Below are 22,509 nucleotides of genomic sequence, written 5' to 3' on the forward strand. Positions count from 1 at the left end.
TGTTCTCACTCCCTCTGCATTGACATAAAATTAATGTAATGCAGCAAGTCTCTCTGATATTTTTTTTTTCCTGCTTGTTTCCTAGTGTTTCAGCCTTTCCAGTGGTTTCCTACATCTCGATGGTCAGGTTAGCAGTAGCAGTTCTGTATTTCACCCTCGTGTTATTTGTTTCTTGGAGATCTGATGAGTTACAGACCTCAGCAATCAGTACAAAGCTGAGGATTCCACTGGCAGTGTGCTGAGGTTTTTGCAGCTCCTATATGAGCATTTGAACGGCCTTTGGGGGCCTCAGGGGTGAGTTTGTGTTAATAAGAGCTTCCTGAGTCTGAGCTAGGAAGAGTGTCTGCCAACCCAAAGGGGTTGTGGTAGAAGGGGCCACGCTGTGCCCATGCCAGGACTGACTTCTCCAGGCAACCCTGGCTGAGCTATTGAGGGCAGATATCAGTATTGAATGTGTTGTGTTATGTATTCTAATCAACATTTATACATTTTCTTGCTGTACTTATAATATTTAACAAACATGTTTGTGTAGCATCCCTCTTCCATTACCACAGGGCTTCAAAGAGCTGGAGCTCTAAAAGCGCGCTCACACATACATATTCCTCCTCTGTCTTTACAGCATCTGAGGGTGTCCTGAGTCCTTAAAATAGTAACTACAGTAGCTTTGTTCATTCTCTTGTTTCTGTCTGTAGCAAAAATAGCTCAGCTAATTTGTAGTCGCTGTTTGTAGTCTGGATGTGTGAGGATGAGGGCTGTGTGTGAAGCCTCTATGACTGCACATCCTCACACGTTGCTTCTTCTGACTCTTCCCTGCATGGATATTTTAATTTATATATATTTATATATTGTCAAAAGCTTGCACCATATACTGATTTGAGCCTCTGAGCCTGTATTTGATGTCACTCATTTAATGCAGTAATAAGAATATGTGTGTGTGTCTACATGGAGCAGTGAGGGAAAGCTAAATTAAATTACATGAGCCGTGAGCGTGGTTCTGTGAAGCCTTTTTGGTAGTTTTTTTCTGCCTGGGCTCTTAATGGGGTGAGGTTTATCACAGTTTGCTTTCTGCCTTTTGTCTTCTGAAAGCACTAGAGCTGATTTGCTGATCTGAACAAAGGCTGGTAGAAAAGCAGGTACTTCCAAGATGCTAAGTTCCTGCAAAATGCAGATGAATGGAAAAAGTAAGAGAAAGGGTTACTGGATGGGATTGGCTGGTGTGAGGCTCTGGAACAAGGAGGCTGCTCTGTTCTAAAGGTTAAGCTGACCCTCCCCATGTAACCTGCAGAGCTTGTGCCCAGGTGGCACAGGGTTCCTTGGGGATGGGCATTTATAGGTATGGAGTAAGTCTTGGACATACCATGCTCAGGTGGTGTCTGGCTCACCTCTTGGTCCCCTGTCCATTTTCTGTAAAGGGCTCTGGGTGCAGCCAGCTGATATTTGCAAGGAGAGTGACCAGCAGCTTTGATTCCTTTATGTTTGTGAGGTCTGTTTGATCCCAAGCCTTCAGCAGTCACCAGAAGTGTAACAGAGGTGGGTCAGATCCCTTACGTGGGCTGAGTTATCTCCACTTTGCGAGGCTGCTTCTGAAAACAAGCTAACAGCCAAGCAAACCGCATTAGACAAATAGTTGATGACATATAGGCAGAGCTAGATACGGATCTGATCCAAACGTTTCATTGGCAATCCCCTGCAGGCTTTTACTCACCCCTGCTTTTGCTGAGATAAGACATTTATTTCAGACATTTATATTGTTTCTTTCCTCTCCCTGTGGTTTATTTTGCGGAGAGCAAGTTTCCCCGTGCACAGTCCTTGGCTGACCCCACTCTGCAGTGGGTGAGCATCCCATTGGTTTTTAACCCCATTGTCCCATTGCCCTTTATAGGTGGAAGCAGGAGGCTAATGGCCAGCCTTCATCCATGAGACCCTCACACTCTTCTCCTTCTGTCCTCACTAGAGAGAGGCAGATAGTCTGGCACCTGCCTCCAGGATTGCCCCCTCTTTGGAGACAGCAAGCTTCATCACATAGCTCTCTACTGTTTGTGTTGCTCATAGAGGTGGTGGTCTATTTATTCCTCTGTAAGGAAGGCAGATTAGATGGCCTAAGGATCTTGTATATTCTTGTTTTGTTTGGCGTACCTGTGCATGCTGCCATCCAATTTGGGGATGAATTCATGAAAACTGGGTACATGCATGTGGTATGAGAGTGGCCACTGCTTCTGGACAAGTCATTTCGTATTCAAGAATGCTGAGGCACTAAAGCAGCCAAATGGCATTTGGAAATACAGATGCTGAGTTTGGTGCAGTGGGACCAGGATGCCAGTAATTGGAGGGGGCTCAGGGTGAGATGTGGGCTGAGGTTGCAGTATGCCACCTCCAAGGGCAGCACAGCCAATGGCAGTGGCATGGGTCAGCTCAGAGGCTGCTCTCCTGGGGCTGCAGCACAGGATGTGGGAGGAGAGCATGTCCTATTCCTCCTTTGTTCCCGAGGCTGACACTGGAAGGAAATTAAATCCCCTCAGTAAAAAGCTGAGAAAATTAAGATGAAGACACCCAAAAAGCAGCTGCAAAAATGATCTGCTGCTGCTTATTAGTTAGTGAGGCAAGAGCTTGAGGGAAGGCAGGAGGTGGGGCTGGCAGTACTGGCTGCCCTTCTGTGTTTCCCTTCCTGGAGGTGCTGGGTTCTAATGCAACATGCCGCCCAGCACGCTTGCTCTGGGTGATGTGCTGCAGGGATGGCTGTGCCATCCCTTCTCTTTGCACGGTGACTCTGCCGTCACCACATGCATGCAGAAAACCTCCGTGAGCAGATTTTGGGCTGGTACTCTCGGGTGCTGCGACAGCACCATCCTGCTCTCTGCTTGCTGCGGTTATCTCAGAAACCCCCGTCCCTCTCTCGCCTTGCTCCTCGGTGAGCTGAGGCTGCGCAGTCTTCCCTACGTCAGCATGGAAGCCCGGAATCCCCAGCACGGAGCTGCTGAGGCTTTGCCCCCCTTTTAGAAACACGCAGCAGCGGGGAACCTCCGGTGCATCACTCTGCAGACTGACGGCACGGCTCCGGGAAGCCCGGCTGGGAAACGTGACCGTGTTCGGCACATCCAGAGCCAACCGGACGAGTTGGTTATAACATGGCTGAGATTCTTAAATAAGCAGCACTTGATGAGTGCATCAAGACGTTTTACTAAGAGCCTTCACAGCCCTTCCCTCCCCCGCCCCTGAGCCCCCCTATAAGCGCTCGAGGCAGCGCTGCCATCCACAGCCGGGAGGAGAGAGGCGCAGTGATTTGTATTCCGGCTCTGCCTCTTGCTCCCAGAGCTTCCAAGAAGCGAGTAAAAATAGCACTCAGTCATTTGGTAAATAATAACCATCTCCTCACGGGCCCGGGGAGCTGTGAGCACTTAAAGGGGGGAGTGCGGGGAGGGGGATGCCCGCCTCTGCCTGGCTGCGTGCAGAGAAACCAGGGCTGGGAGAGAATGGGCGAGTGGTTGCTGTGGAATGGGAACCCCAAAGCACTGCTTTACACTGCGTATGAAAGGGAGGCAGCCCACCCTGCTGGCATGGGGTGGCAGAATCCAGCCCTCTGCATAATGCTAATAGAGGGTTTGTTGCCTGCACAGGGGACATAGCAAAATTCCTGAAGAAAGAAAGGAGCAGCTTTAAGGAGCATGCAGGTGTAGGGAGTGCCATGGTAACGCTGTGGGAAGGAATGTTGCAGCATTTGTTTTACATTTGCATTGCAAATCTGCCCAGCAGTGGGATGTGTGCAGTGGGAGCAAAGCATTACCCACAGGGAGGGACTTTGTGCCTGGTAGAGAAGGGGCAATGCTGATGGGTCAACAATTGGACTAGATGATATTAGTGGTCTTTTCCAACCTTACTGATTCTATGGTTCTAAATGTCTCAGGAGCAGGACACGCCACTTGGCTGACTTAACTCTGCCCAGGTTCAACAATGCTGAGCACCAAAATCCCTAGTTCTTCTAGTCCCATAGCTGTTTCCAGGTGTTGTCTTCTATTCCCAGTCCTCAGGTGGCAGCAGCTGGTAACATGGTACTCCTAGGGGTTCTGCAACAGGTCTGGGTATAACACCTAACCCTATGCTTAGTTATCATATCTCTGTTGGCATCTGGGTAAGGCAGCCTGGCTGCGGGCTGGGAAGGAATTGGGGTATCCCTGATATAGCTCTCAAAGTGGGGCAGGCAGTTCTGCTCTGATGCTGCCCAGGTGTGTGCAGATCCTTCTTGCTGGGGATGTAGGGGCATGGAGGTCTCACTGTTATATGGCTGTGAGCAGTGCAGGCACCCTCAGGTTGCAGCATCAGGCAGGAAGTGACTCTCAGTGGCTGGAACTGCTCTGCTGGTGTTTTTCTCCTGCTCTGCTGAAATCCCTGCTTGCTCAGGAATGGTTCAGTTTCAAAACTCCCTCTGGATCCTGGCCAGTTCCTGCCCTGCTTTAGATGCACATATTGATGGGAAAGCTCAGTCTGCTTTTTGGGGTGTAGGGAGCCCAATGTCCCCAGTTTTCTGGGGCAGATCAATAATCCAGTTTCTGAGCCTGCAGCCCCAGCATGTACCAGTGATGGAGCTGCCCTGCAATATGCAGAGCTCCTACCAAGCTCACCTGGCTGCTGCATTGCATGGCCAGTGGTGGAGCTGCTCTGAGATGTACAGCTGCAAATTATTTATGGTGAGCAAGCTGAACACCAGGAAAAGAGGAGGGGAGGGAGAAATATTGTGTTTTCTCTGGAATATAATGAGTTTTCTCCTGCAGCATACGTTAAAGAGCCTCACTTCACTGGAGGTTTCTTCTCTGCTGCATATCTCATTTGGGGACTAGCTTGGAGAAGGGTGGAGAGAATACCCTGAGTATTTAAGTCTTACAGAGTTCACTTTGTTCAGGATGCTGTCTCATTTGCTTCTGGGTGTTTCAGAAAGATATGTATTGCATACATATTTCTCTTTAACCTTCTTTTTATCACATCCAGGCAAGATCAAGGGTTACTTATATAGCACAATAATACCAGCCACAGGCTGCGTCAGATGCTCGCCAGCCATAATAACTAAAGACATGTATACGTATAGTTGAGCCATTAAGGAGAAAACCCTGACAGAATGCATTATCTTATTTTTGGATACAAAACTTTGAAGCACAAAGCTAAGCTTCATAATACAGCAAAATAACTGTCAGAGGATGGAAGGATTTCCGTAGCTGAGCTGAGCAATGGGCCATCCAGGCTACCTTCAAAGCTGCTGCAGTAGCCACAATGAGACACTACAGATAAATATATATAATAAAGCTCTTACTTGTGGCTCTAAATTGATTCTTCCATTGGGAAAGTAGCTCCCAGCCAGCCAGTGCTATACAAAAGGAGCACGACTGCATGATCTATCCCTAAAGCAGAAAGGATTTATGGTAGCGTAGTGCTGAACTCATATCATTCATCATCTTCCAGTATAACCCAGTGGGCAGAGAGCATAGCGATGTGAATCTGGAATGTCACCCACTTGCTGTGCCTTGTTTTCCTTGCAAACTGGGACAGCAGCAGAGACTTGATTTAGCAATTTATGCTGAGACTGTAATGAAGGGAGTCAAAATGCGATCAATGTGTGTGCTGCTTGGCGTGAATAATGCCTGCTGCTGGCCTTGTTTGGGGCAGCACTTCAGTTCATCTCGACCTGAAGGCACATGAGTAACACTGCCCCAAGTTTTGCTGCTAAAGAAGTAACTGAGGCAGTGGCAGTGTCTAGAGATCAGCATCCATGAGGGCAGCACACTGTTTGTGCAATGCACGGGGGCAGCAGCTTTACAGGAGCAGCTGCTTGTCAGGAGAACAGCAAGCATGGCTTGAGAAAAAAAAAGGCAATCCGAATATTGATTCTTTTTATGTACAAACAAGCCTGAAGCTGTAACAAAACCCACGATTCCTAAAACTGGTAGAACACTGCTCGGCTGTTTATCAGGCTGGGAGGCACAAAGGGATTGCAGATTAAAAGGCGTTTCAGCACATACTTCTGTACTGAAAATGGATCTGTACTGTGTTGTGTATTGAGCAGCCGCATGCATTTCGTAAATACACAGCACTAGGCTGCATAGGACAAACTCATCTTGGTGTAAGTGGAGAGCAGTAGAGCTGCTCAGAGATGTATTTGCTCAATTGCAGGTGATAAAGGCAACTGTCATGCTGGGTGCAGTAGGGAGTGTGGTGCCAGCTCACCAAGGGCTTTGCCAGGGTGGCATCTACCATGAAAACACACCACACCAAAACCCAGCCTCCTTCTTGGACAATGAACTCTGTCATCTAATTGCTTTTTCCTCCTTTTTTCTTTCTTTCTCTTTCTTTTTGTCTCCAGACAGTGTAACTGAAGTCAAGACGGATATTTATGTGACAAGTTTTGGCCCTGTCTCAGACACAGACATGGTAAGTGCCACTGGGAAGCTGCCTGGTAGCAGAGGGTTGCTTGGTCCTGGGAGAAGGGAGAACACTCAGACCTGGCATGTGTGGATGGCAGTGCCAGAGGAGGATGGATTCCTCCAACAAAGTCCCCAGTGCTTGAACCAGAAAGGAGGCAAAGCAGAAAAAAAGAGTGAACTGACTGCAATATTTTGACATGTTCAGGGAAAATTATTAATGAAAAGGCCTGAGGTCTGAATCTAGGCTTGTATTCCCACATCAGTTTGTCTTCTAATTAAAACAGGACTGTGGAGCATAATTAATAGTGAGCTTTCTCAACAGCGCTTCTTGCGGTCTGGGTTCCATGTGCGCCCCGCTGCACATGAGCTGCCTGGCTGGGGCTGCCATGTGAGGACATTGCATTTATGGCTGGACCCTTGTCCAGATGGGATCTGACTACTAGGGCCGGGCAGCGGGAAGTGTTGGACTTGCAGGGAGCCACTGCCCTTTCCAGTTGGGCCTAGCAATGTCCTCCAGCCTCCTGCAGCCACTCTAAAGAGGGGAAAGTTTAATTTTTCTGTGCTCAGGTGGTTGTGAGCATCTGCTTGGCTGCCTTGACAACAGTCTGGTGGAGAACTAAGCGTCTCTGCAGTGCTAGCCCCACCACACAACCCCATGTGGCTTTGAAAAGGGGTGAAAAGTTAACTTAATGTTGAGTATGAATCTCATCTGAGTTCTCTCCATCTCTCTCCCTATCCTGCTGCAGCAGAGACCCATAATACATTCAGCAATCTTAGCCCGTGGGGAGTATCTGATAATTACTTCCAAGGTGGAGCATACTTGATTAAGGGAGCGTGTATAATGAACTGTGAAGAAGAAATTTGAGGTATCAGAAAGAGGAAGGTATTCTCCACGATGTGATTTGACAGAATGAATTTGAAATTGGGGAGACAGTTAAAGAATAGTGAATTATTTCCCCCCATGCGTGCTTTGGTTCTGTGTATTTTACAAACGCGTGGCAAATGTATTTGAGCGTGCTGTACTGGTGTTAAATGTTCTCAGGGATGTGTGAGAAAAACCCCATCGCCCCGGGAAGCGTGGGGAGAGCCCGGCTCCTCCGCAGGGGTTCCTTTCATCTCAGGAGCAGGGAAGTCCCTCCCTCCCCACTCATATCTGCCTGATGAGCTGGCTCCGTCCCTCCCACAGCCATTACTCATCCCGATGGAAAGCTGCTCCTGTGCATCGTGATGCAGACACAGACTGTAATTATGATGATGGAGGAGAGGCAGGTAGAGCCGCTGTGCAGCGTGGAGGACAGCAGCTGGTAACGAAGTGCGGAGGAGGACGTGTGTGCTTTAGCCCAGAGATGCTCCGAGGGACTTCTTGTCTCACTTTCAGTTTGATTGGGAAAGAAGAGCCTGATGGGACCTGTCATACACCCAAATCTTCAGTAGTGAGCTCCTGCAGCTTTGCCATAGTCCCCAGGAAATTTGAGGGAAAAAATAACAATAATAAGTAATCAAGAGAATTTCATGCTTTGGTGGATGGAATCAGGAGGACTCAGTTGTCATGTGCTCAGTTACTTCTATGAGGCAGAGAAGAACATAGCCTAGAAGTTAGTGTGTTCCTTGGAAGGAGTGACCTGGAAATGATGCTCTTGTGGCAAAGAAGGATAAAAAAGAGGGGAAAAATATCTACATGGTATCTCTTTTCTTTGGGAGTGTTTCCTTAGCTTTAATAGAAATGAAGGGTTCTAAATAAGATAGCTCTTATCACAATAAGTAGTTTAGCAGACTTACCTCCTGTAGCTGGATACAGACTCATTCATTTGGACCGATGACTTTACTGAACTTAAGACCATTAAGGGAGTCATCTTCTGTGGAGGGGTGGAATATCCCCTATGGGTAAGAGCCATGGGATCATAGTTTTCTCTCTTTTTCTCTTCATGTTTGGGCAGAATGGCTCTGTAGCCAAGGAGTGAGGCTGAATTTCTTTACCGAGATGCTTTTGCTAGCTGCCATCTGCTACAAAACCTGTAGGAATTTCTGTGACCTATAGGAAAGTGATGTGCAGCAGCTTTTAAATGCTGCTGAGAAGAGCTGCGGGAAAGAAATCACTCACAGTGATAAGTTTAGTTGGTTCTGCAGCCTCCAGGAGCCCATAAATAAAGACTATGAAACTGCAGCGGCAGGGGAAGAACAGCTGGGACAGATGTTCCAAAGTCCCCTTCTCTCTCTGAAAATGTTGTGAACTAATGAGATCCTTTGTTAGCAGGTCGAGGCGTGTGTCACAGAGGTGAGCAGTGGAGCTGCTTGTGCTGATGGAATCAGGCAGTTCCCTCAAGCAACACGAGCCCAGAAAGGGCACGAGGTGGCGTGGCTCAGAGGAATGGCAGCCCACATACGAGCACCACATATTAATCTCATTTTGCCTTGGGGTCACCACTGGGCTGTAGGGTTTTTAATGCTCTGGTCTGACTTGTGGCTGTCTGACATATTTGTAGATGACAAATGCTCCCTCAGTTTGTATCACTGACTGTGAAGTATTAGAGGTGTTTGCAGAAAGGGGAAGACTCACTTTTCTCTCCTTTCTCCACAAAGGAGTACACCATTGATGTCTTTTTCCGGCAATCCTGGAGAGACGAGAGGCTGAAATTCGATGGTCCCATGAAGATCCTTCCTCTGAACAACCTGCTGGCCAGTAAGATCTGGACTCCCGATACTTTTTTCCACAATGGGAAGAAATCTGTTGCCCATAACATGACAACACCCAACAAGCTGCTGCGCCTCGTGGATAACGGCACGCTCCTGTATACAATGAGGTGAGTTTGTGGCTCTGGGACAGGGTCTTCCAGGTACACATGCAAGCTATAATGGGACTAGAAGGGTATGTGACAGCTGTGTGGACTCTCACTGACTGTTAGCATAGCAGAGTGTCATCCCACTGCTATCCTAGGGATCTACTATTCTTATTTCTTACCTATGTAGCATCACTGGTCCTTAACTTCAGCACATTTGCAGCAGCCATGTGCAGCATGAATCCTCAGGCTGCATTACAAGCTGTCTTATTCTGCTGTGAGCTCCAGCAGTGTGGCCTTCCTTCTGCATATGGGTGGTTGCTGGGAACCATGCTTGGGGAATGCTCTGCATTTCTCATGAACAGCTCTGGTACATACACTTATCACAGACTGCGACAGGTGGAGATTGGGTTAAGTATGTGTTCATTCAGGAACTGTCAAGAGGTTCCTATATGCTTGATAGCTATTCACCCATGTAAATAATGTTTGCCACCTGGGGTTGATGTGCAAATCCACTTTCCAAGGTAAATAGACCTATAAATGAAGCAGCAAGCTACTAATAGATGCTCAGATATGGTGCTTTGGTGTTTACAGAAAGGTGTGCATTTTTGTCTTCAAAAATTATTCTCTCTGCCTCCATCTTCAAGCCAATCTAGACTATTAACACACCTCTCTGTGGGTTTGGTTGGCTGAGATGCTGCTCTTTCACCTCTGCTTTTTGAGGACCAGTCAGGATTTCATCTCTTCATAGCAGCGCTATCTACGATGTCAGCAAGTTTTACAGCCTACATTGATAAACAATGCTCTGCTTTTGTGCAGCAGCTCTCAGATATGAGCTAATCTTTCCAGTGCCCTGGGGGTTTGGGTCTCTGAACATTAGGGATCTCATGTTACCAAGGCAGATGGGGTAAATGAAGAGAGAAGCCCAATTTGACTTGAGGGCTCAGTTCTGTTTCTGGCAGTCTGACCTGCGTGTGGATGACTAACACTCCCCCAGTTTGTATCATTGTCTGACTGTACAGTATTAGAGGAACTACTGGCATAAGGCAGAAAAAAAGACCTAATTTCAGGGTTTTTATGTCACTTTGCTTGTTCTTTATTCAGCAAACAGCCATTACCTTCAGCAAGTTTTGTGTGACAGAGAAAGTATTGAATTTGCTCTTCTATTTAGGGCTGGGCATGTGCCAGCTTCATGAGGCTTTTGGGAATGAGCTTCTTGAAGGAAGCAGAGTCATGGGGGCTGTTAAGTAAATTCGGTTCATCCTCCAGCTTAGCCCATTCCCATGGAAGGAGGGGGGATGAAGGAAGCCACAGAGGAAGCACCTTTGTGTCTGCTTTTGTCTCTCTTAAATATATATCTTTGCAAGGTGAAGACCCCACTCAGGTGAGGACCAGATATCTTATCACATGTTGTATTGCCCATCACTGAGAGCCATAGTGCATGTGGACCTCCTGCTGTCAGGTCAGACAGGCAGGGCTGTCAGGGCTGCGTGCTGCCTCTGGCCCAGATAGTCCCTTCCAGGTTCAGTCAAGACTGGAACTTTGCCATGCAGTTTGACTCCTGAGACATATCCTTTTCCTTTACCTTGTACCAGCCAATATCCTTGAGGGATCAGCTCTGCTGATGTGCAATTAGAGACATGTTTCTTGCTATTTATCCTGCTGTGAAAGCCAACTTCTCTTAGTCAAGGCTTACATTTATGGATGAAGTTGCTCTGGTGGAACAGAACATCTGACACATGCATCCAGAAAAATTACACCTGTGTGACAATATTTATAACTCCTGAAGTGAGCCTCTTTGTCACTGATCTGAGCTTCAAGGAGTCACACACCCACTGTAGCTGGGCATCCAGAAACTACCCTTAGTTGCAGCACAGACTCCTCACAGATCAGTGCAGTGCCAACAGTGCAGACATCTGACCCTTGGCTCAGGTTTGGCACCAGGGTGATGAGATGACCTTTGTGACCATTGCACAAAATGGTGTTTCTCTATTACCTTCCTTCTGGCTGCTGAGCTATGGACAGAGTTACTGATCCCTCAGCCTCTTCCCTGTTGCTCCAGCTGCCTCAGAGGGTGTAGGAAACACAGCCTTACCATGTAACCCTGCCTCTGCTGTCTTGTTTCTGGAGCTCCTACATGATCTGAGTAGCTCACAGAGCCCAGCCAGGGCCTCAAAGCACCGGTGTCAGAGCTGAGTGCAGCAAACCGGGGATTGCGTATGGATTTACATAAGGCATGGACAAAAACTCGGCTGCTGCAGCAATCTCTGGATGTAATCTGTGCCTCAAATTGTGTGGGGCACATTGATAATGTTCTGGTTCTTCCTGGCCTTGAAACATGAAAACAGAGAAAACTTGATGCTGTGCTGAAGGGATTCGACTGTATGAATCCAGGCTTTAAAGAGCTCTTCTGCTCTTCAGAGGGGCTGTCGGAGTGGCGTGTTGAGTCTTTGTGCTTATTGTCAGAGTGCTTCCCAGACAATACGTGCTCAAGTTATGCACTCAGAGGATGTTTTCTTTAACTGTCGGGCTGACGCATTCAGCTGCGTGCCTTAGGAACCTGTACTGCGGAAAGCAATGTGCACCTGGAAAGGAGAAGTGAAGCCCTGGTTGAATTAGGGGCACAGCAGGAGGGAAAGTGAGGCATAGAGATGTGCAGGGCACTTGAAGTCCTGCTGGGCCATGGCCCTGGATACAGTCTTTACTCCACATGATGGAGGTGCAACCATAATTCTTTGCCAGAAGAGCAGCTCAGACACCACAGAACCAGCTCCTCTGGGCACTTCAGACTATGTGACAGTTCTCTGGCTTCATACCACTTTGGCCTTAGTTATAGACAACGGCACAAATGGACCAAAGCAGACTGCTGAGAATGCACACAGCTGATTAGGTGGGCTGATGTTTGCAGAGCCAGTCTGAAGCTTCTCTCTTCCAAACTGTTTCCAGTGTGGATCCAAAGGCAAAAAAACGACCTATTTTCCAGGCTTGGTTTTCTGCATGCTGTCCCAAGAGAGAGAAATCTTCAGAGATCACCTCATCTCCCCGCATTCCTGCCATCACGGGCTGAAATCTCTGGGGGCTGCAGTGTGAATCTGGTGTTTTTATATCCACCACGAGGATTCCAGTAGCAACATGGCTTTCAAACTCAAACCCCAGCAATTAAACCTAACCTAGATTTTGAGCTCAGCCTGAACCACGGACACCACCTATCCATCCTGACTGTGGTTATTAGTGAATCTCCTGGAGAAGAAATCAGGACAAACCTCAAGCAATATCCTCAGCATAAACAAGGTTGGCTTTGCTGCGCAGGGTGCTGTCATGTTTTTGTGCCACGCGTACACCGAAGGATTATTACTTTTTGCATCCCAGAAATTGGACCACGGCTCTCGCTCATCCTGCAGCACGAGGCAGGTAACGACAGGGGCTCTAATGACACATCAAAGGCTTCGCTAAGCTGCCGGTAACCATGAGAACACAGCTGAAGAGGTTTGTTGTACCAAGCCCTGGGAGAGGTATGTTTAGCCTGACTCACTCTTCTTGCCATTGTGTTGAGCAGTTCAAAGGGCTTCCCATGACTTTAAAGAGGAAAACATGGCTTCTCGATGGGTGTTCCACTTTTGGCACTGCTGTGGCAGCAAAGCAGAGGGAAAACACAAGGGGTCTACAGTTCAATTTCAAGACAGATCTGAACAAGTTATTGCTTGCGGCTGGGACAGAAGAGCCGAAGGATGCACCAGCTGGAGGATGTGGTTGCTGGCAGTCTGGCTATTTTTCACATTCTGGTTAGGCTCTGTGATGGCATTTCAAGGCTCAGATGTCCAGACCTGAACCTGAGTGATGAAGCAAACGTCCGTGGCAAGCTGGTACAGGGTCAGGGGCAAAGATGAGGCTTTCTGCAACAAACTGTTCTACCCAAGTGCTGCAGAGGCAGTGGTAATTGTCTGGGAAGTGAGATACATTCCTCTTAGTCTGACATTTTGACGTTTCATTAGGCAGAGCATATGGTGCTGAGGAGTCCTCTTCCAGCAACAAGAGGTGGCAGGGAAGGCTGATGGGAGGGGGGGGGATGTAGGCACTCTGCTAAGCAGTGATTGATGCCACAGCTCACCTAAATACTTGCTAATTAGTGCTCTGAAAGATGAGAGTGTGCTGGAGAGGGCATGGCGGAGGGGGGTGAAGGATAGCTAAGGGGTCCAGAGGGGTGGTAGCAGTGAGCAGTGCACATGGGGCGGTGGGACAGAGCTTCTCAGGGAGCCAGTGCACGTGGGACAAAGGCAGAGGTTTCAGACCAAGGAGAATATCTGAGTACAGGAATGCTGCACTCCTTTTCCCTTCAGCAAGCACTGTCTGCAAACGTGCTGACTTCAGGCTAGCTGAAATTGCTGAACCAGACTCATCTCACTGGGATGATATGGCGTTCTTATTTGATTTCAGGAGACTTAAAAACCCTCCTCCAATTGTGGGTGGTAGAGGTGGAAGATTAGGTTGCTTTTCCAGTAGTTTGTTGATGGATTTATTGTATTTTGTTTTTTCTTACTGACTCAGCTATTAAAACACACTTCAGATGTAAAATGTGGGTTTTCCCACACAACTAAAGTCATTCAGTGCTGTTATAAAGCTGTCTCTTTCCCTTGATAGCAGTTGCTTATGTTGGCCATGGCCTGGATTGGGTAGGAGGGTATGGCCAATGCCAACTTGTGCCCAGCTCTGCTGCTGCCTGGCCCCCTCTGAGACTCTTTCTGGCTGTTCTGAATGGCACTCAGCCACCGGACTCATAATCTGTGGTCTCTTGAGTTGTTGGTGTTCATCTTTATCCATAACTGTAGATCACAGCCAAAATTCGCAGCCAGTACAGTGGATGAAGAAGGCCATTCTGCTTTTTGGGGATTCGGGACACATCAGAAGTAAAGCGCTGAGCAGGAAGAAAAGTCCTTTGGAAAAGCTGGCTTTGGGAACACCCAGCTAATAGCCTTTTGAAATAACAAAGCAATCGGTGAAGCCAATTGAAGAAATATCAGGAAGGTTAAAAGGAAAAGTCTTGTGTGGTTTCCTGAGGGAGGCAGGTGGAATGCTAAATTTTGTGCATCAGCATTTCCTTTATGCAAGTGACAATGACAAATACTAGAAGCAAAAAGTCCAGTGCAGTTGGAAAGGAAACAGAAAGAATGGAGTGATAAAGGTGGTGAGGACATGCTTGCAAACAATGAAGCTCTCCATCTTCAAGCTGGCACATTTAACAAGAAACAGAATGAGAGGAGCAAGGCTGTCTAACCCACACCTTGCTACCAGGATTTAATACCTGCTTCGTGAAGTCTTAATTTTCATCCAGACTGCAAAAAAAGAGACATCAAATAGAAGGAGTGGTTGGGTGGTAGCATCATGTGGGTCCTCAGAAGAAAGTAATTGCGCCAGTGTGCTGATACACTTGTCAAGAGCTCTGAATTTGCCTGGGTTTTGTACTTCTCCATAAACATCGACTGGTCTCTATTGTTGGACATGGAGTCTACCTGCACAGATACACTAAACCTATGACTACTTGACCAGAGTATGCAGCCTTGCATCAACTGTGGTTGGGCTGAGAGACCAACTTCTCTGTAAGGGTGTATGGGGTCATGTCCTGCTGGTGCTGAGTTAGCTGAGAAGTGCTTACCAGAACTGAGCCTGCCCTGACTGTGGGTACCACTGACCTACTCTGGGCAGAGATGCAGAAGGCCACAGGAAGGCCAATTTCCTCACTTGTTTCCTTTGCCACAACATACAAGACTAAGATGTAGACTGCAATGGGGCCACGTGCCTATCCTTGCAGACATCTCCAAAGGATGGATTTGCTGGATTTTATAACCATTGGGAGTGTTTTGGGGGCTCCTGTTCCTGCACTTTGGTCACCCTACACCACTGAAGTTGTGGCAGCTTACAGCTCTGCTCCTCCACCTCTCTAGTGCCTCTTCCTGAGATGCCAGCTTCTGCACATCCTCTAAAAGCAGCAAGTGAGACTGGATATGGGTCCAAAATCACCAGGTTCCTTCCTTCATCCAGCAGAGCAAACTTCATTGCTGGCAGGGTTTTTCGATGCTACAGCAGCTGAAGCAGAGCAGCTCAGGAGTGTGCTGTTGCTCCATCCCTGGCACAGGGCTCACTCCTGCTTGTCATCTGCCACCTGCAGACATCATCACCACAGCTTCTGTCCCTGCTGAGTGGCTCTAGATCCCCACCAACCCCAAACCACCTTCCCCTGCTTGTTTTCCCCACATAGGTGCTTAGCGTGTGTTGGGAAGTGCTTGCTTCTGTCCAACAAAACTCTTCAATGCCAACTTTAAAAAATAATCCTCTTTTTTTCGTTGTAGAATCATTTCATCGATGAAAGCATATGCTCTTTACTTTTCCTTTCTTTTTCTCTCTATTGTTTTTAATATTCTTTTCTTTAGTGTCTTCTTTCTTTGTCTTTATTTCTTGCAGACAAACTCTGCACCTCTTATTTTTTCTAGGGTTCCTTTCACATTTGACAAAGCCTCAACATTTTCTGTGGACAGTAACTAATCCCACCATTTTCTTTTTGTTAGAAGACCATTTTGCAGCTGAAGCAATATGTCTTGCTGGAATATTTCCATTGTGTCTCTCGACCTGAGTTTTCCACAGGCAACCTTTACCTTTCAGGCTGTGCACTCGTCCCTTCCATTCCTCTCTTGCTTCCGTAAGAGGCTGTTATTTCTGAGCCATCAGAAGTGGGTATTTTTTAGACCAAACTGTACCACCAAAGAAGATGGTATTAGAAGTCTCCTGGGAAGTCATCTGTTCTGGCTCTCCCTCCTAGTCTGCAGGCTTTTTAATACTTCAAGAAGGAAGAGTTTAGAGCTTCCTTTTTTAGAGCCCTTTCTAATGGATCCTTTCATTCCTGGCCCTGTGTTCTGCAGCATGCTGTGATGATGGCTGCACCACCTGTGTGAGGCTGCTTCCTGACAGGGCATCCCACTGGGATATGATGGATGCTTAAAGAGCACGTGTTGTCCTGCAGTCTCAAAACAGCACCAGGATGCACGATTCTGTGTCTACTGTGTGCAGCCTCTACAGTGCCACCACCACAGGCTGAGGACATGAGCTGTGGTGCCCCACGTGGCTCTGACTTTGTTCAGTGTACCTGAAGCACACTGTGGCTTCACTGCATAATCTGAGCCTGCAGCTCCTTCCAAGCCACCAATTCTGTTAGTTGTCCCTAGAAGCAGTTTCCCCCTGTTTCCCAGCATGGTCCATGAGTTATCCCCTGGCACCAGGCATTAATGAGCTCTTTGTGCACAATTCATAAGCAAACAAAAGTCCTGGGCTTTGGCAGATTTTCTGATTGCACTGAGTGGATAAAGATGAACTCAGTCAGTAGGACTGAGTTCATAAAACATGAAACGTGGCCAGCTTGGTGTGCCTGCTGCTCTCAGCAGCTGATGGCCTTCTGCCCAGAGAGCCAGAGGTTAGTGACCACATCGAGGCCTTTGTTGCCTTTGATGGATGCAATGTAAAGATGTCATGGCAGAAGGGCCAGGTGGGATCCTCTGCAGCCTGGTGTTTCTGATCATGCCTTGTGTTCTGTCTTGTAGGCTAACCATTCATGCTGAGTGCCCCATGCAGCTGGAGAACTTCCCAATGGATGTACACGCATGCCCACTGAAATTTGGGAGCTGTAAGTACATTGATCACCCTCTGGAAAGAGGTGGATTCAAAACTAAAGAACAATTCTTTACATGGCAAACGCCTACCAGTGTTTTAATAATGGTTTTATTAATTATAGCACTATTTCTGATGGGAGCATGAACAAAAATTTGTTTGTGGTATCTTGCAAATAATTCCTGCTGCCATCAGAAATGAGCAGGGAACATCATCAGGCAGCCTGCTCTCAAGTGAAGGCAGACTGTGAGTCTAAGGACCAACACAAACCAAGCCCTGATTTAGGGAGCATTTACAGTCTGTTGGTGAGGTGAAAGCTACTCCCAGCCTTAACAGTCTCCACCTGCTCATCTGCCTGACAAATTATTAACTCTGGGGGCACTCAGGGTTTTTTTTTTACTAATTTCTCTACTGAACATTGGGAAGTCTGACACAAGCAGCTCAGAGAGCTGTCCCTGATGGCTGCCAGGATGAGTATTTCCAATGCACCCACCTGCGTGGTACCTGAGATCACCTCTTCTGTTGGAGCAGGATTCAATCAGCGTTTGCACCATAAAGCTGCCCACAGCTGGAAGCTGCTCCCTGGCAAGAGGCTCAGCATGGCTCAGGTTGCTGAGCAGAAGGGCAGTGCTGCTGACAGACACATGCTGCTCGCAGGACAGTCAAATTCACCTCTGTGACCCCCAGGGATCCCCACAAGCTGAATGGCATCCACCCAGAGAGGTAGGACCAGGTCAGAGAAATGAGATCTCCCTGAAGTACCCCCCAGCCTTGGGCACAGGAAGAGGAACTGTCAAATGAGGAAACAGGACAACTGGAAAATATTTAGAACATTTATTTAAGGAATAAACTTCTACAATCTATTTGCTAGGTACCTAAAATCTCCTAAAATTTCCTACAGCCTAAATTGTGCTAACGTCCAAGTCCGTCGCCTCCAGCTCCGCTGTCTGGTCCCAGCCCTGGTGGAGAAGGACCATTTGGTTCAGGAGATGGAGGAGCAGCAGCTGCAGCAGGAGCGCATCCTGGTGTTTTGCTACCAGCAGGCTCCAGTGCCACGTGATGTGCTAGCAGGGCGGTCGCCTGTCTTCCTTGGAGGGTTGCTCAGGGGGCCGCCTTCCAAACCAAGCTCTGGTGGAATGCAGCTGATGCTTCTCCGTTCGTACGCCAGCGACTTTGCTTGGGGACCATCGTTTGCAGACACGGGTACTTCTTCTGGAAGATGGGTTGTAGTAGCGGAGTAACTGCAAATGCAAAGGAGAAGAGTTGAGATTGCCACCATTTTCCCAGATGGGAAAAGACAAAGCTACCATAGCTATTATTTCAAACCTTTTAGGGATTTTCCAAAGCAGGAAAGTGGGTTTGAAATCCAAATAAGCACAATTAGAAGCCCCCGCAGGTGGGGACCGGCCACCAATCCCACCCATCCCGAGACGGTGTCCATGGCTGGGTGCGCATGATTAGCAGCTGGGGGACTGCGTGTGTGTGATGTGGCTCTGGCTGGCTGGGAATTTTGCACGTGAGGGCAAAGTTGGTAATCGCTGTCGCCACGACGAAGGAATCCGTTGGAGGGTGGAGCTGGTGGATGAAAGCTTTTCATACAGATGAATGTTTGCAGGTGCTGTAGAGGTCCTGTTGTTCCAGCACTTCAGTTTTGAAGCAGGTTTCCTCCCAGATATCACAAATCAGCTTTTCATCGTCGCCCCAGCTGTGATGGGATTACTGTATAGAGTTTTCGCTGTCCACAATTTGATGGAGCTTTTGACGTAGAAAGGTAGACGCAGTGGGTCTGTGGGGCCTTTGCGAGGCCCTTTGTGGGACAGGAGTGATGTCGTTCGCGTTCTTTTAGCACGGATGCCTCCTGAGAGCCCTGAGAGTGTTTGTTCTACGTGGCCCTCTCCTAAGCAGCATCGCCGAGCTGTTCTCTGTAGCCTGTCTCTTGCAGGCGACAGGAAAGGCCGAGTCTGGCTGTCTCAGTGTTTGTCACGCCAGAAACTCGAGGAGTTTATTGATGGGAAGATGTCTCCATTGTTTGAATTGGTAAATGTTCGCTGACAGAATTTTCTGTGTCCCAACGGTCTCCTCAGCCAGCAAAGGTCGTCCTGCAGCAGCAGGATGGAGCGGCAATGAGCACCAGTGCGTGTGAGGAGGTGGGCAGTGGGTGCGGGGTGTTTCAAGGACGTCCACCGTGAGTTGTTGACGTTCGTNCGCACAGGAAGAGAACTGTTCAAAGAGGACTAGGAAATATTTAGAACATTTGATTTAAGAATAAACTTCTACATCTATTTGCTAGGTACCTAAAATCTCCTAAAATTTCTACAGCCTAAATTGTGTTGACGTCCAACCCCGTCACCTGCAGCTCCACTATCTGGTCCCAGCCCCAGTGGAAAAGGGCCGTTTAGGTTCAGGGATGGAGGAAGCAGCAGCTGCAGCAGGAAGCAGTAACCTGGTTGCTACCAGGGCTCAGTGCGCCGGTGATGCTGCATGGGGCGTCGCCGGTCTTGCTTGGAGGGCTGTCGGGCGGCCGTCCTGGCAAATGCCGCTCTGGTGGATCGCAGCTGATTGCTCTCTCTTGTACGCTGCGTCTGTTGCTTGCGACCATCTTTGCCAGACATGGTACTTCTTCTTGAAGCTGGGGTTGTAGTGGTTCTAGGGAGTAACTGCAAAATGCATGGGAGAAGGAGTGAGAGATGCCACACATGTCTCCGAGCTGGAAGAGACCAAAGCGTACACATAAGCTTAAATTCAACTTTTGGATTTCTCAAAGCAGGAAGTGGTTTGGAATCCAAATAGCACCAACTCTCAGCCCCCTCAGGTTGGACTGGCCACCAATCCCACCCGTCCTGAGAGGTGTCCCATGGGCTTGGGGGACTGCGAGCACTCATAGAAGAGATGAGGCTATCCCGGCTGAGGGAATTTTGCACGTGAGGCAAATAGTTGGCAAAATCGCTGTCCCCGATGAAGATCCGGTGTGCGCATAGGAGCTGATGGATTGAGCTGATTCGGATGCAATGAATGTTGAGTGCGTGTAGAGGGTCCTGTTGTTCCCAGCACTTCAGTTTTGAAGCAGGTTTCCTTCCGAGATTCATCAATGCAGCGCCTTCATCCGTTCGCAGGCCACTGGACTTGGACTAGAATAGTAGGTTTTGCTGTCGCAGCCATTTGGATGGAGGCTGTGGTAGAAAAGGCAGCGATTGGTGCGTGGCTTTGCGAGAGCCCTTTGTGGACAGATGATGTCGTGGGTCTTTTAGCACGGGATTGCCTCCTGAGAGCCCTGAGAAGTGTTGCTTTCTCGTAGCGGCGGTCTCCTAAGGCAGCATCCGAGCGTGTTCTCTTAGCCCGTCGATTTGTGACATGAGAAGCGACGTCTGCGACCTCCAGCATTTGTCACCAGAAAGACTCGGGGTTTCTGGAATGTAAGACGGTCTCCATTCTAATTGTGTAAACAGGTTCGCATGAGGGCGGAGGAAAATTTCTGTCCGCAATGGTCTCCTCGGCCAGCAAAGGTCGTCCTGCCAAGCGGATGGAGCGAATGCACCCAGTGGTGTGAGGAGTGGGCAGTGGGTCGGGGTGTTCACAGACGTCACGCGTGGGAGTCCGGCTGCATCACGGGTGACCTCACAGAAGAGGTGATGTTGGCTGGGGGGAAATGGTGGTTGAGGCATCCTCCTGGTATTTATGGCACATATGTAAGGAATATGAATGCAAGATATTTATCTCTTCCGTCAACCAGTAGGGCAGACAGGAACCTCACTGATTTCCCCAAGAAGACTTTTCAAGCAACTGACTTCATGCGGGATACCATTTCTGTTGGACAGTTTATTTCCATCCGTGGGACGCTAGGAGGACTAGTATTTCTTTCTTGATCTGCTTCTAATTGACTTATTGCACTCCGGTGACGCTGACTCAAATATCTGATTAAAGGTCTCTTCTTTCTCGTAATCTGAGCCACTGAGCTGAGCAATCGGCCTGTCTGAAAATAACCCGGGTGCTTGCACTGCTTCCATGGGTTGCAGTTTCAGCAAACTCTTGCCATTTCTGCTGTGGCTACCGGGCGGGTCTAATCTGGGAGCCATGTAGCACCTCTCTAGATGAAGAGGTTGAGGGAACTGGGGCTTGTTTAACATGATGAAGAGAAGGCCCATCATTGTGTCCTTCGAGTGAAGTGAACGTATAAAGGGGGAGGGGGAAAGTCTCCTTATGAGTCTGGATAGTGATAAGACAAGGGGAAATGGCTTTATGGGCAGGGAGGTCCGTAGGTATTACATATTGGTAGGTGGACAGTTTTTCACACAGAGGGGTGGTGACACACTTGTAAACGGTGCCCGAATGAGGCGTGTGGAGGGCGCCCGATTCCTGAGGGTGCTGCGGACCTCCATGTCCCAGGGGGTGTTTTGGTGTCTTGGGTGTGGTGAAGGCTTGCATACAAATTGTGCCCTGGTGCATCTCATCTGATGGAGTAGGGTGAGAATAGGGTCCAATCAGCACCAATATAACCTGCAGCTTTTGCAGGAGCAAGGTGTAATCAGTCCAGAAGCACCAAATTTACTGCTCCTTGGATCAGAACCTCTGCTAGTGGGAGCTGCAAAGGTGAACAGCATCACACCAGTGTTCATCTGAAGAGCTCAAGTCCTTGAGTGTGATGGCAAGACATCCTTCTGCACCCTCATAGGGATTAACAGGATGAAGAGCCCATTCACTGCATCCCTATCACAGCCTTGTTTCTTTCTCTGGGTCTGAGATGTCACAAGCAGCTCAGAGAGCTGTCCCTGATGGCTGCCAGGATGAGTATTTTCCAATTGCATTCCACCTTGCGTGGTAGCCTGAGGAATCACCTCTTTCTGTTGGAGACAGGAATTCACTGCAGGCGGTTTGCACAGTAAAAGCTGCCAGACAGCGTCGGACTTGCTCCTTGGCAGAGAGGCTCAGCATGACTCAGGTTGGTGGAGCGAGAGGCCACGTGCTGCTGACGAACAGATGCTGCGTCGCTGGAGGAACGTCAAAATTCCCTCTGTGACCCCAAGGTTCGGCCACACAGCCTGAATCGGCTCAGTTGGCCAGGAGTGGCATCCACCAAGAAAGGACTAGCAAAAGGAAGGAAGGGCATCGGGCACTTTGAGGATGTGCGGGGCGGCACAGCCTGTACCTGCCCCACTACCCACCGTAGTGCTCCCCGCTCAATTGCTTGACCAGGTCAGAGAATGCGATCTCCTGAGATAGACCCCCAGCTTGGGCACAGGCCAAGGAGGAACTGGTCAAATCGAGAGAACGGGACAAAGGATATATACTATTAGAAATCTGGTATTTAAGGATATCTTCTACAATTCTATTTGCATGGGAACCTCAAAATCTCCTAATGAATTGTCCGTACAACGCTAAATGTGGTGTAACGTCGAAGTCCGTCGCTGCCGGCCTCCGCTGGATATGGTCCAGCCTGGTGGAGAAGGACCATTTGGTTCAGGAGATGGAGGAGCAGCAGCTGCAGCAGGAGCAGCATCCTGGTTGCTACCAGCAGGCTCAGTGCCCGCTGATGCTGCAGGGCCTCGCCGTCTCCTTGGAGGGCTGCTCAGGGGGCCGTCCTCCAAATCCAGCTCTGGTGGGAATGCAGCTGATGCTCTCCTTCGTACGCCAGCGCTTTGCTTGGACCATCTTTGCAGTAATGGGAACTCTTTCTT

At 48.6% G+C, this 22,509-nt stretch overlaps 1 protein-coding gene across 1 annotated transcript in view; it reads left to right on the forward strand.

Annotated features, from left to right (window-relative positions):
- Positions 1–22,509, forward strand: part of GABRA3 (gamma-aminobutyric acid type A receptor subunit alpha3) — a 64,660-nt gene that overhangs the window by 21,900 nt on the left and 20,251 nt on the right. The window contains 3 exon segments of the mRNA XM_015860684.2: positions 6,347–6,414; positions 8,988–9,208; positions 16,771–16,853. Of these exon segments, the coding sequence (XP_015716170.1) occupies positions 6,347–6,414; positions 8,988–9,208; positions 16,771–16,853 (372 nt within the window).

This window comes from Coturnix japonica, chromosome 4, assembly GCF_001577835.2.
Source record: "Coturnix japonica isolate 7356 chromosome 4, Coturnix japonica 2.1, whole genome shotgun sequence".
NCBI lineage: Eukaryota > Metazoa > Chordata > Aves > Galliformes > Phasianidae > Coturnix > Coturnix japonica.